This window comes from Thalassophryne amazonica, chromosome 7 (genome assembly GCF_902500255.1).
Source record: "Thalassophryne amazonica chromosome 7, fThaAma1.1, whole genome shotgun sequence".
NCBI classification, from domain to species: domain Eukaryota; kingdom Metazoa; phylum Chordata; class Actinopteri; order Batrachoidiformes; family Batrachoididae; genus Thalassophryne; species Thalassophryne amazonica.
Window position 1 is genome coordinate 68,589,507 of NC_047109.1, and position 12,203 is coordinate 68,601,709.

Consider the following 12,203-nt stretch of genomic DNA (forward strand, 5'->3'; position numbering starts at 1 on the left):
GAGAGTGTTTCAGGAGTTCACCACAGTACCATTAGTTTTGCTCCTCCCAGACCATAGAATGGTTTCTGTGCTTTTTCCAGCTTTATCTCGCTCTGATTTAAGAATACTTTCTCTGGAATGGTTGTGACCTCACCCCCCGTGTCTGCTTTTGAATGTCACTTTCCTGTCTCCTAGATTGATACAGTATCAGCCATCCATGGATCTTCAACTGAAGCCACTGTCTTACAAACAGTCTATCCATATCCTCACCACCTCATTCACTGTTCTATGTGACCTGCAGACTTTCCCATAATGTCTCCTTTTACTACAGTTGCAGCGTTCTGCACTCTTTGCTGGGTGAGCTTTTCCACATTTGGGACAGTTTTTGTCTTCAGTCTTAAAAATTGTCAGGGCAGGTGATGGTTTTGATGCAAAGAAGTAGTAGGAGACCATGACATGCCGTACGAATATTGCGACCACGGTCACACAGCAGTACGACCTCATTTTGTCCGCCGTTCAATTGGGTTTCCAGCTATGAGCTCGACGCAAATGTGGACTGCATATGTGCTGTGGCCAACTGCTGTACGAGGTGTTCAAGGTGGCTCGGATTTTTCACAAGTGCCATTTGAATCCGTCCTCCGTGCGCCATTCGGCCTCATTGTGTTATGTGTGAAGTGGTATTAATTGAAACCAAAAAGTGATATGGACACTTTATTGAATAAATTACAACAAAAAAAGTGACAGCAGTTCATAAAAATAAAAAAAATCGACAGTATTATTTACATTGTTATCTGCTGTAAAAGAGCCTGCATGAAAGCACGCAGAAAATAATGCAAATCTCAGCTGTGCAGCCACAGGGATGTTGGTAATATAGCTAAAGGCTGAGTCGTTTTGCAACAGATGCCCCTGGTTCTTCCAGTGGAATCATCTGCAGAGGTTAGTGCACTTCTCCTAAAATGTAAAGCTTGTGAACTGATCTGATCCAGCAGATTGTGAAAAATGTATGTATCTGATAGAAAGGGTGGTCACCATGCTCAAATATACCACACCTTGTCGCCGAAAATGCAACCTGTGTATCCAAAGTTTTCGAAGTCAAAGATGCATGTGAAAAACAAAATGGAAAACTTTTGTTTGCATGAAAAGATATACTTAAATACAAATATGCATACTATGTATTATTAATTCATAGCACTTAAATAATTACTTGACTGCGCATGCATGTATACAAAGCTCTGCCAGCTGATTGCAGTGCTCACAGAACATCCTGTTTCTAACAGCAGGTGGTACCGATAAAAAAAAAAAAACACCTGTTAGTTCGTCTTCTACAAGACAATTCAAACCTAAAACTTGCACTATGTTCACACACCATATGAGATATACTTTATTGATCTCACAATGGAGAAATTATGTTTACACTCCAGTTACCTCAGACAGCAATTAGTCCACAATTATTACTTGTTTACCGTAATAATGGCACACATCAGAATTAAAGACAGCACATACACAGTTGGCATTGTTTATGTGCAGTAAGTTTGAAGACGTCCGTTATCCGAATTGAGGCAAGTGGGTGAAGGCCACGCCGCCGTCGGCTAGGGGGGAGTAACAGGAGCTGCAGCTAAAACTGCACCACCCCGGCAGAAGGGAGAAAGGAGGTGACTTGAGCAGGCGCCGGTGTGTGGGGAGTGTTGATGGTGGATAGGAGGATGGAGCATGCTTCAGTCCTGTGAAAAGCAGTTTATTGTCTTTGTGAAATTGAAATAGGAAATAGCAAATGATCCCCAGGCCAAATAAATTCCTCTGGAGGAAAACAGTCGGCAATTTGACCTTCAGCTTGATAAGCCTGCAATGGTTTGAGCAGTGAAAAACACTTTTAACAGTTCCACTTGGAACAACCAAATCCCAATTATGAATTAAGAATATTCACGCGGCCTCTGAAATCTTCAACTTCAACTGCAAGACACGCATCTGCTTCAAGATGTCATCCAGTTTGCATCTGAGTTCAAGAGTCCAACGCAGTCTGAGAATGCACTGCCTTGCAAACCTCGTTAATCATGACAGACAGCGAGGGGCCGTGGTTCTTGATGCCACCGTCTTGCCAATTTCCGTAGATCAGGGCAGCACATAAGCCAAAAAGTACCAGCCCTGCTACCATAAGACCGTAAGACCAAAAATGAATAAATCCTTGACGTCCTCAACAGGAGAAAGGCACCAAGCATGCCACATGCCAGGAACTCCAGGAGTTGAGTACATAGCCCGCAGATACGTTCCATCTGAGCAGGGAGGATCCCCCGGTCCTGACCTTCTTGTAGAAAAATGGTGTCAATAGCATTGCAGAGACCAGCTGATCAATTCCATGGTTAATCCAATAGTAGTCCAATAGATCCAGAATCCAATATAATTTGAGGAATTCCACAGTCTGGTGAAGTAGGGACTTGAAGGTTAAAGCAGAAAACTGAGATAAGGGAGAGTGGATGAGATGTGACCGCACTCGTCGGAGTCCCAAGCTCAAAAAAAAAGAAAAAAGTGGATTCAACCAATCCTCACATATTGTACAAATATTCACTGTCACGTTGGTTCATGTGCTACAGAACAGCATGAAAATACTGGTAGATTATTACAGGTTAGTGCTGCAGGATGGCATTTATGTTTAATGTGTCTCAAGCGTTAGATATTGACTCATTAAAGTATTCCATTCACAAATTGGAGGAGCACTCTGTGTCCGCCAGCATAATAACCCAATCTTATTGCCTCCACCAACCACAGGAGGGCAGTCAGAATTCAGGACTTTTTGTTAGCTCTTTATGACATAACAGATGTTAAACAGATGAAGCATTACATACCTTGTAATATTACAGAACAAAAAGACCATTTCAAAGAAAATGGCAACAACACCAACCAACCACCACTATTTCACCTATTGCACCTACAGATGGACAAAAGCAGTCACATAAGTTGCACCCTCCTCTGTTACACCAGATGGCAACGGTCAAAATAAGTACATTACATCTCAGTTATTTTGTCTTCAGAGATTAAACTATTTGGCACAGTCGACATACTAAAAGCACCATGTAGAAACTAAATCTGCCTACAGCAAAATTATTTAATACTGAACAAATAACCAGCAACAATTATTATTGAGCAATGAGTTTTTGAAATTTTCTGTTGGAGGCAGAAATTAATGATTTTGAGCTATAAGCTTCCCACTAATAGACAGAAAGTTCAAATGAGCCTTTGTCAATCAGAAATATATTGCTCATTTTTACAAATGATTTAGTCTGTGGTGTCCTGGGTTCAAACCCACCCATGCCCAATCATCTTGCATGTGTGAAGTTGCATCAGGAAAAGTATCTGGATCCAGTGTGGTGACCCCAAGTAAACAGGAGCACACAAAGGGTAGATTATTTACACTATTATTAGCTTTCATTAATTACAGTTATTTACGAGGTCTGTCAATAAAGTAACGGTCCTTTTATTTTTTTTCGAAAACTATATGGATTTCATTCATATGTTTTTACGTCAGACATGCTTGAACCCTCGTGCGCATGCGTGAGTTTTTTCCACGCCCTGTCGGTGACAGCATTCGCCTGTGAGCACGCCTTGGGAAGGAGTGGTCCCGCCCCCCTCGTCGGAGGGGGACGCCGCGCTCTGAGCGTCCTTAAGGGGTCTTTAAAGCTGTAGTAACAGACCTTATTCTCTGTGAAGCCCGTAAAATTTTCAACCGAAAGCCAGATAAATTTTTAGAGTGGTTTCCAGGTGCCAGTCTCTAACAGCTTCTGAAAAATTCTGATGGAAAAAAAGTCCTTTTCATTCCGCCATTTCCAGACAATGAAAAACCGCCGAGGGGCGGGACCACTCCTTCCCAAGGCGTGCTCACAGGCGAATGACGTCACCGACAGGCATGGAAAAACCACGCATGCGCACGAGGGTTCAAGCATGTCTGACTTAAAAAACATATGAATGAAATCCATATAGTTTTTGAAAAAAATAAAAAGGACCATTACTTTATTGACAGACCTCGTATATTTTCCACAAACCAAGAGAAATTTAAAAGCACTGTCTAAAAGTGGACCCACAGCTAAAATTAAATATCTATTCAGCCTGTCGGTAGCAGTATGCACCATAGAGATGTGTAGTTTTGTCTGGAAACCCAAAGGATCGCACCCCTGCTTCAGCAACACCTCCGCAACGCCTCCTAGGTGTGCTGATGGGATAGCGTACACTTCCATCTTTCAGCCATCCACCATCACACTGGTCATAGTTCTGGAAACGCCATGCGGCGTAAAGCTGTCCAACCAATGACAGCTCGGCTCCCTGTTGTTGACATGCATGCCCTGCTTGTCCAAAGGAGAAAGCCCCTGTTACGTAGAACACAGAACCTGTGCAAAGACACAAAAACATCTGGAGAACCAAGCAGTAGCATGTTGTCACAAATAAAATGCCCTGTGTCTACTGGATCTGTCAAACTATATGTATGTCACACACTGTTGGTTGGGTGGGCCTCTGACTTACACCCCCAATTCCAATGAAGTTGGGACATTGTGTGAAATGTAAATAAAAACAGAATGCAATGATTTGCAAATCCTCTTCAACCTATATTCAATTGAATACACCACAAAAACAAGATATTTAATGTTCAAACTGATAGACTTTTTTGTTTTTGTGCAAATATTTGCTCATTTTGAAATGGATGCCTGCAGCACGTTTCAAAAAAGCTGGGACGGGGCAACAAAAGACTGGGAAAGTTGATGAATGCTCAAAGAACACCTGTTTGGAACATTCCACAGGTGAACAGGTTAATTGGAAACCGGTGAGTGTCATGATTGGGTATAAAAGGAGTATCCCCAAAAGGCTCACAAGCAAAGATGGGGCGAGGGTCATCACTTTGTGAACAACTGCATGAAAAAATAGTCCAACAGTTTAAGAACAATGTTTATCAATGTTCAATTGCAAGGAATTTAGGGATTCCATCATCTACAGTCCATAATATCATCAGAAGATTCAAAGAATCTGGAGAACTTTCTGCACATAAGCGGCAAGGCCAAAAACCAACACTGAATGCCCTTGACCTCCGATCCCTCAGGTGGCACTGTATTAAAAACCGAAATCATTGTGTAAAGCTGGCGTGCCCAACCAGTTGATCACGATCGACTGGTCAATCACCAGCTGAATTCCAGATCGCATGACACTGGTGCTGTAAAGGACAGAGCTGCTATAATGGATTGATGCAGAAGGTGGCAGCACTGCACCTATAAGGATGTCGGCTACCATTAAACACGATAAAAGAAGAAGAAGGCTGCTTTGACCTGAGTACCCATTGTAAAAGCAGTTTCAGTCTTTTTTTCATGGTAATGAGTCATTCACGTCATCAGGGGAGTCGTCCGTCCCATCAATAGGAGGGACTGCTGCCCTGTCATTAGGAGGATGTTAACTAGAGCACAATAGGTGCTAATTAGAGCTATTGTTTAGTCACTAGCCTATAGCAGTCTGCCTCTCAGTAGGAGGGTCTGGTTAGGTTTAAAACTCCAGCTTTTGTGGCTTATGTTTATTCTTCTCTACAAGAGTCAAGACAGAAATCAGACTACCAGAGCAAGAATTTTAGCTGAGGAAGCTTCTGCAATTTGAATCAAAACGTCCTCGCGTCAAGCTACCCAGTCCACTCGAAGATTCAAGCTTCTCTACTATGGAAACCACCTGGACAACTGAGAGCCTTCACAGAAACTCATAGACTGATGCAATTTTTTTCTTCTTCATGATGCATTGTTTGACATATTACAGTAACACTTCGCTGCAACATATAGTCCAGAGAATATGGTACACTAGCTTTTTGGTATAGCATGCAAATTGTTCAAGGCTGAAAATGCTTGAAAAACCTTTGCAGAGTTGTTTAGAACTCTTTGTTGATATGAGAAAGCTACCTGAACAGTCTCAACACAAAAAAATCAAAATTTCTTCCAGCTTTCAGATAAAGTGAATAAAGCTGGAGTAAACATCACAGCTAAGAGGCAATTGTACTATAATACAAAAATGGTAGTCCGATATAGGCGATCGGGCCTGTTGGTAGTTCAATTTATCCCCAGATTACATAACTTCAAATGGGTGAGAGTCTGTGACTCCCCATGGATGGGATGCCAGTCCATTGCAGGTTACTCCCCCAGCCAAGGCTGGTGCCCATTTATAGTAGGGTGGACTGGGACAATGCTTATGTCCATGGACATAGACAGGCTACATGTTCAGAAATCAAACCCAGGTCTACATATTGGTAGCCTAACTCATATCCACAGTCACATGATCTGCATAATACAAAGAGAGGGGAAAAACTCCTGGCTTACCTGATGTCAGTGAGGTGAAGCAGAACGCGTCAAACCGGTCCAGGTTTTTATCTTTTGGACCATAATTGCGGATGCCAGACAACAGCTCTGCTCCACAGGCAGGTCGAGGATGAAGGATTGGGTAACGAACAGTCCCATCATGGAGCCAACCCGCATTACACCAGTCCAAACCTTCCGTCCAAGCTGAAAGATCAAACGGTAGACTACTGGACATTAACCTGGTTAATACAATTGATATTGGAAATTTACGAGGGGTGACTGAAAGTTTTGAGTTCAACTAAGAAGAAACCACAACTGAATTAACATATTGCTTTATTTTTCAACATAACCACCATGTAAGTCCACACACAGTGCCTTAATACAATTCTCATAGAAGGTCTTATCCTAGAGCCCTAGGAAATCATCCACTGCAGATATGACATCATTATCAGTATTATAATGAGTTCTAGCAAGATACCTTTTCATGTTTGTAAACAGATGGAAGTCCAAAGGAGCTAAATCAGGGGGGTAAAGTGGGTGCGGAACAAGTTTGAAGCAACTTTCATGAATGACAGCTATTATGATGCCTGACGTGTGGATTGGAACATTGTCCTGGTGAAACAGAATTCAATTTATTTTCATTTATATAGTGGCAAATCACAACAAAATTGCCTCAAAGTGCTTCACACAAGTAAGGTCTAACCTTAGGGCCCTGTCCCACTGGCGTTTAGGAGGATTTGCGGATAGAATGCGCACAAAAGCGGCCCACATCCGCCAAACAACCGCAATAACTGTGTAACATTCCTGTATGAGTCGGCCGCCATCCGAACATGTCCGTGATCATCCGCAGAGGCACGCATGTCCGCAGCCAGGATTTTTGAGCAGCTCAAAAATCCTGCTGCGGATGAGATCTGCATCACTGCCTGAACACATACTGAAGACATACGCAGGACATACACAACCAACGCGCCGCATATCCTCTGTCATCCGCTGATATCCGCAACCGATGGGTCGGCGCGGCTTGGCGGCGGACCGGGACAGTGTGCAAAACAGATATGACGCGTGCCCAGCACGGCCACATCACGGTTGCAAATGGTATGTCGCGCATGCAGACTAGAGCATGACACGGGAGTAGATTTTCACTCCCGTCCCATCCCGCTCCCAGAAAAAAAATCCCATTATGTCCCAATCCTGGACTGGAGTAAAAAAATAAATCCCATCCCAATCCCATCCCGCTCCCACTCAAAATCAGTCCCACTCCCATCCCACTCCCGTATGTCTCATGCCGTGATGATCAATCAGGGACTGAATATAGTGACGTGGAGATGTCTGGAGTTTGACTGAAGATGTGAACATGTCCTGTCTCTGGTAGCAGCCTGTGAGCAGGACTTATGTCTCTTTTGTCCTTTATTTCACAATTATGACAGAGTTTTTGGAGTGAGCAGCAGCAGGAACGGAGTTTCTTTTTCTTGTTATGTTACGTGCGCGCGCAAGTGAATGGAGGTTATTTTACTTATTAACTACACAGATGTATAATAGAACAAATGGTGACTGGTTCCTAAACACAATTATGACAGAGTTTTTTGGTGGAAGAGCGAGCTGCAGCAAGCAGCAGAGTTTCTTTTTTTTTTTTTTTTATTGTTTACATGTGCGCACGTGAACGGGACAGTTGGTCCTCAAACTGGGTCCTGCAGAGGCGGAAGGACCACTGAAAGTGGCCGTCATCCAGACTCAGCTCCTGCAGCAAATAATGATACTCCTCTGTATTGGGAGCTTTTCACAACTCGTTCCGTGTGATCAAGGTCCCATCATGTTAACTTGACTGACAACCGGAGCTGGCGAGCGGAATGGAAGCTTCCTCCTATTTGATGACGCACCGGGGCAAATTTTCGCAGCAAAAGCAGAGCGACACACCGGGCGAAGGAGGCGCGTCCGTCGCCACGGACCCCCCGAATTTGTAGCGTCTGATCGCGCCCGGTGTGAACGCAGCATTAAATAGATGAAAATCATCATCTATTTTTGGCATTCCCGCTCCTGTCCGCTCTCGTTCATTTTTATCCCGTCCCATCCCAATCACGGGATTGATAAAATTTTGACTCCCATCCCACAGGAATCACGCAGGAATCATGTGACCCACGGGAATTCACGAAAAATGTCATCCTCTAATGCAGACAGAGTGGGCACGGATGAAGCAAGTGCATCACGACCGCTGTGCCCCTCATGTGGGCGCCTCCGCGGTCGCCTTCGCTTCTGTTCCCTGTTATATCCGCTTTTCTTCCTCATGTATTCGCTGATCCACCCCGGGACATTTGTCATTTCCGCCCACCTTTGTTGCGGATGCTCAGCTTTTGTCTCCTCATTTCATGCGCAAATCCTCCTAAATGCCAGTGGAGAGGGCCCTTACCAACCCCTAGAGCAAGCACACAGGCGATAGTGGTAAGGAAAAACTCCACTGATGATTTGAGGATGAAACCTCAAGCAGACCAGACTCAAAGGGGTGACCCTCTGCTTGGGCCATGCTACAGACACAATTGACAAAAACAATTACAAAATGAATATACAGGAAATTTGTCGGAGTACAGGACGGGTGGGTTGCAGAAGGAGACACCACTCCCATCTCTGGATGGTGCAGCACCTCAAACAGAGAGAAAAAAAACAGAATCAGGCATTGGAAAGACAACAAATATGGTATAATTTGTCAGCATTAACCAACAAGAAAACAGAAAGAAATATTACGGTGATCTCCGGACACTAACCCTAGTGGCCGGCAGAACAGAACATCTCATCTGAGCAATTCACACTGCTTCTGCTTTATTTTCTCCTGCAGTTGTCACAAAAGGGAAATGTAATAGGTCCATTGATGGTCTGTCCCTACTGGAAATAGTCCTTCATTATGATGCCTCAGCATCCCAGAAGACAGGCCATTACCTTCTCAGCAGATGAGACAGCTTTGGCTTTCTTCAGCAGGGGAGAACCCAAATGCTTCCATTGTTTCCACTGTTGTTTGGACTCTGGTTTGAAGTGATGGACCCAGGTCTCATCCTTTGTCATGAATTATCACATGAAGTTATCCGGCTCTGCCTCAAAAAGCCAATGGTTCTGCCTGGACGTCTGGAGCCTTGTGGATTTCTGATCGGCCATGAGAAGCCTTGGGACCCGTCATGCTGAATGTTTCATCATTCCCAGTTCTTCCACCAGAACCGAATGAACTCTCTTCTGGGAAATGCCTACAGTACTTGTTATGTGACGGTTACTTATGCTTCTGTCAGCGAGGACCATATCATGGATCTTCTAGGTCATATCGGACAAAATGACAGTCATGGGTCTTGCTAATCATGTTCTGCCCCTCTTGAATTCTGCTGACCAGTGTTTAAGTGTAAGATGGAGCATCCTCCCCTGATGTCATTGCCGTGTCCTCATAGATCTCCTTCAGGGACATTCTCTTTTTCGTGAGATACTCAATAGCAGCACAGCCACCAGCTTTGTCCATTTTGCCAAGCTGACACACCCTTACTCACTTCACTGAAATGAGTCAAATTTCACACATTCTGAAGGGAAATGTTGGGTTCTCAGAATGCAGAGATGGAGAACCACATCCTACTTTTTCTGGTCAGGCTCAAAACTTTTGAATCACCCCTCATAAAAAAATAAAGTAAAAGCTCATGAAGTACCTCTGTATAGTTGATTGTATGTGGCTAATGTGGCATCTTGTTCCGCACAAGCCTCCTTAGCCACATGGAAAGTAAATTTGTAGTGGCCTTTTTGACTCTCATATGGGAACACAACTCCTAAAAAACAGCAGACGTATTTTAAGTGTTTGAATTTTGACAGTGATATGTGACTTCACACTATCACCATGAAGAATAGCGATTTGAACCAAACTAAGCTGACTTCAAAATATGGATGCTACCTGTTACAACCAGAATGTGGTCATCTTACTGGGTGTGCACCAATGATATGGCATAGCTGAAGACACCTATTTTTTCCGGAAGAGCATCTGGTGCAACTTTAATGGATGAGGAGCAATGTATTTTGGTTAATCTTATCGACATACTGTTATTTCCATTCACTGGTTAACATTTCCTCTAATCTCCCTGCACTTCCCAAAATGCACCACTGCACCAGCAAAGTTCCAGCCTTTCAATGCAATGTAAACAATAGCTAATGAGGATGTGGATGACATTGATTCAGCAAGTTCACAAGCGATTATGATGATGACAAGTTCTCCCAAGTTGAGAGGGTTACCTAGACAGGTGTAGTACCTGTGATCTGTGATGAGCTTCTGCCGTGCCTCGATGTTGTCTTGTTGTCCATACTTCACAAGGTGTGTTTACGCTGTGCCCTAAATCAGAACTCTGCTAAAACCGACCTCTCACGTAGTCACAGACAGCGAGACAGCGCGAGATTCACAACCTGCGAAACAACGAATTAATAATCTAGATAACTTCAAAAACCATAATGATGCAGTTCTAACTGTTATTTGCTCAAAATCATTTTGAGCAAGATGTTGGTAAGGGCCCCTAAAAACACAGTGCAAATTTGGTTGAATAGTACATTAAGTGCACATGAAGCAGGAATCGTATACAAACTGTGTAATTTCGTAGCTGCCTCTAACGCCTTGTACACCTGTTGCTACAACTATTTGCACACACCAGCAGCAGAGAGACAGAGTGTGCGCTGTGAGAGCCATTGAACACTCTCGCAGCAGGTGTCAGACAAATTCCAGCTAACACGCACGAACATCGAACACTGCTTGTTTGGCACTTTGAAATGTGTGGCCATTCAGCCCAGTCTCACATTTTTTTCGTGCTACTTTCACGAAATGAGTCAAATTTTCGTGATGGGGTTTTTTAAACTCACTATTCCTAACCCTACTCCTACCCCCAACCCTAACCTTAACCATAACCTAATGCTACTCCTCGCCCCACCCTGATCTGTCATTCTGGGCATCCCAGCTGGACAGTACTGTGTTTGGACGGACATGGACTAACAACTGACCACTGTGACGCGCGTGTCTTAAATAATTTTGCTTGCCTTGACACAAGTCTCATTTGACATTTGAATAAAGGTTGAGAGTTCTGCAATATTACACTTGATCTCTGAGATCTCTGCCTTCCTCCTGTCTGATGTTTTTTCATTTAAAAAAAAGGTTTGTCATTTTGCTTATTACCTTCAATCCTCAACTTGATGAGAACATTTTCATCCTCTATACCACTGATTAGCTCACATCTATATGTGCCACCATCTTCCAGTTCCAAATGGCTGAGTTGCAGCGATGCATCCATGGTGTGAGCATTCCGAAGTGAAGCCCGCTGTCCTAGGTGGCCGTAACGTTTGAAGGCATGTGCATTGGATATCATGACAGTGTTCACTGGTGCTGTGAGGTCTTCTTCCAGCTTGATCCATTTGACTTTGTAATTCCTGGGTTTAGTTTTCAAGATGCAGGGCAGGGTGATGTTTTCCCCTCTGCGGCCAACGACCTCTGCGTACACAGGTGGCTCGATGAGATATTTCAGTTGACTGGATGCTGCAGGTGAAACACATCATGGCATTACAGTAAATACGGTCACATTTTCGTGTGGGTTTATATTGTTTGCTCTTGCTTTCAACTCTCAGTCAGTGTTGTCAAATTACGTTACATCAAATGGCCAATGCTGCTGTAATTTTCATGTGATAAAAAAAAAACAGCCCAATATGCTTGAATTTCATTTTAACTTAACAAGAATCAAGAGCTGACAATTTCAGGAAAAACCTCAGCAGAGCAGGTAATTAGTGGCCAGAGTGTGTACTGTGTGTACTGCAGGTGTAGCATGGTGGCTTAGTGGTTAGAGCAGCTGCCTTACAGTGAGAATGTCCCAGGTTCACTTCCCACCTTGTCCTTTCTGTATGGAGTTTGTATGTTCTCCCCTTGTTTAC

The 12,203-nt window shown here is 43.6% G+C and overlaps 1 protein-coding gene across 3 annotated transcripts in view; it reads right to left on the reverse strand.

The window, feature by feature from the left end:
- Window positions 1–3,997: 3,997 nt before the first annotated feature.
- The window catches only part of LOC117514099 (hyaluronan and proteoglycan link protein 2-like), a 36,782-nt gene continuing 28,576 nt past the window's right edge, over window positions 3,998–12,203 (reverse strand). For all 3 annotated transcript variants that reach the window (XM_034174387.1, XM_034174388.1, XM_034174386.1), the window contains 4 exons: window positions 11,458–11,823; window positions 9,959–10,075; window positions 6,309–6,491; window positions 3,998–4,355 (listed from right to left, as the gene is read on the reverse strand). In XM_034174387.1, coding sequence (XP_034030278.1) covers window positions 4,069–4,355; window positions 6,309–6,491; window positions 9,959–10,075; window positions 11,458–11,823 — 953 coding nt within the window. In that variant the 3' untranslated portion in view covers window positions 3,998–4,068. The remainder of the gene's footprint in view (window positions 4,356–6,308; window positions 6,492–9,958; window positions 10,076–11,457; window positions 11,824–12,203) is intronic.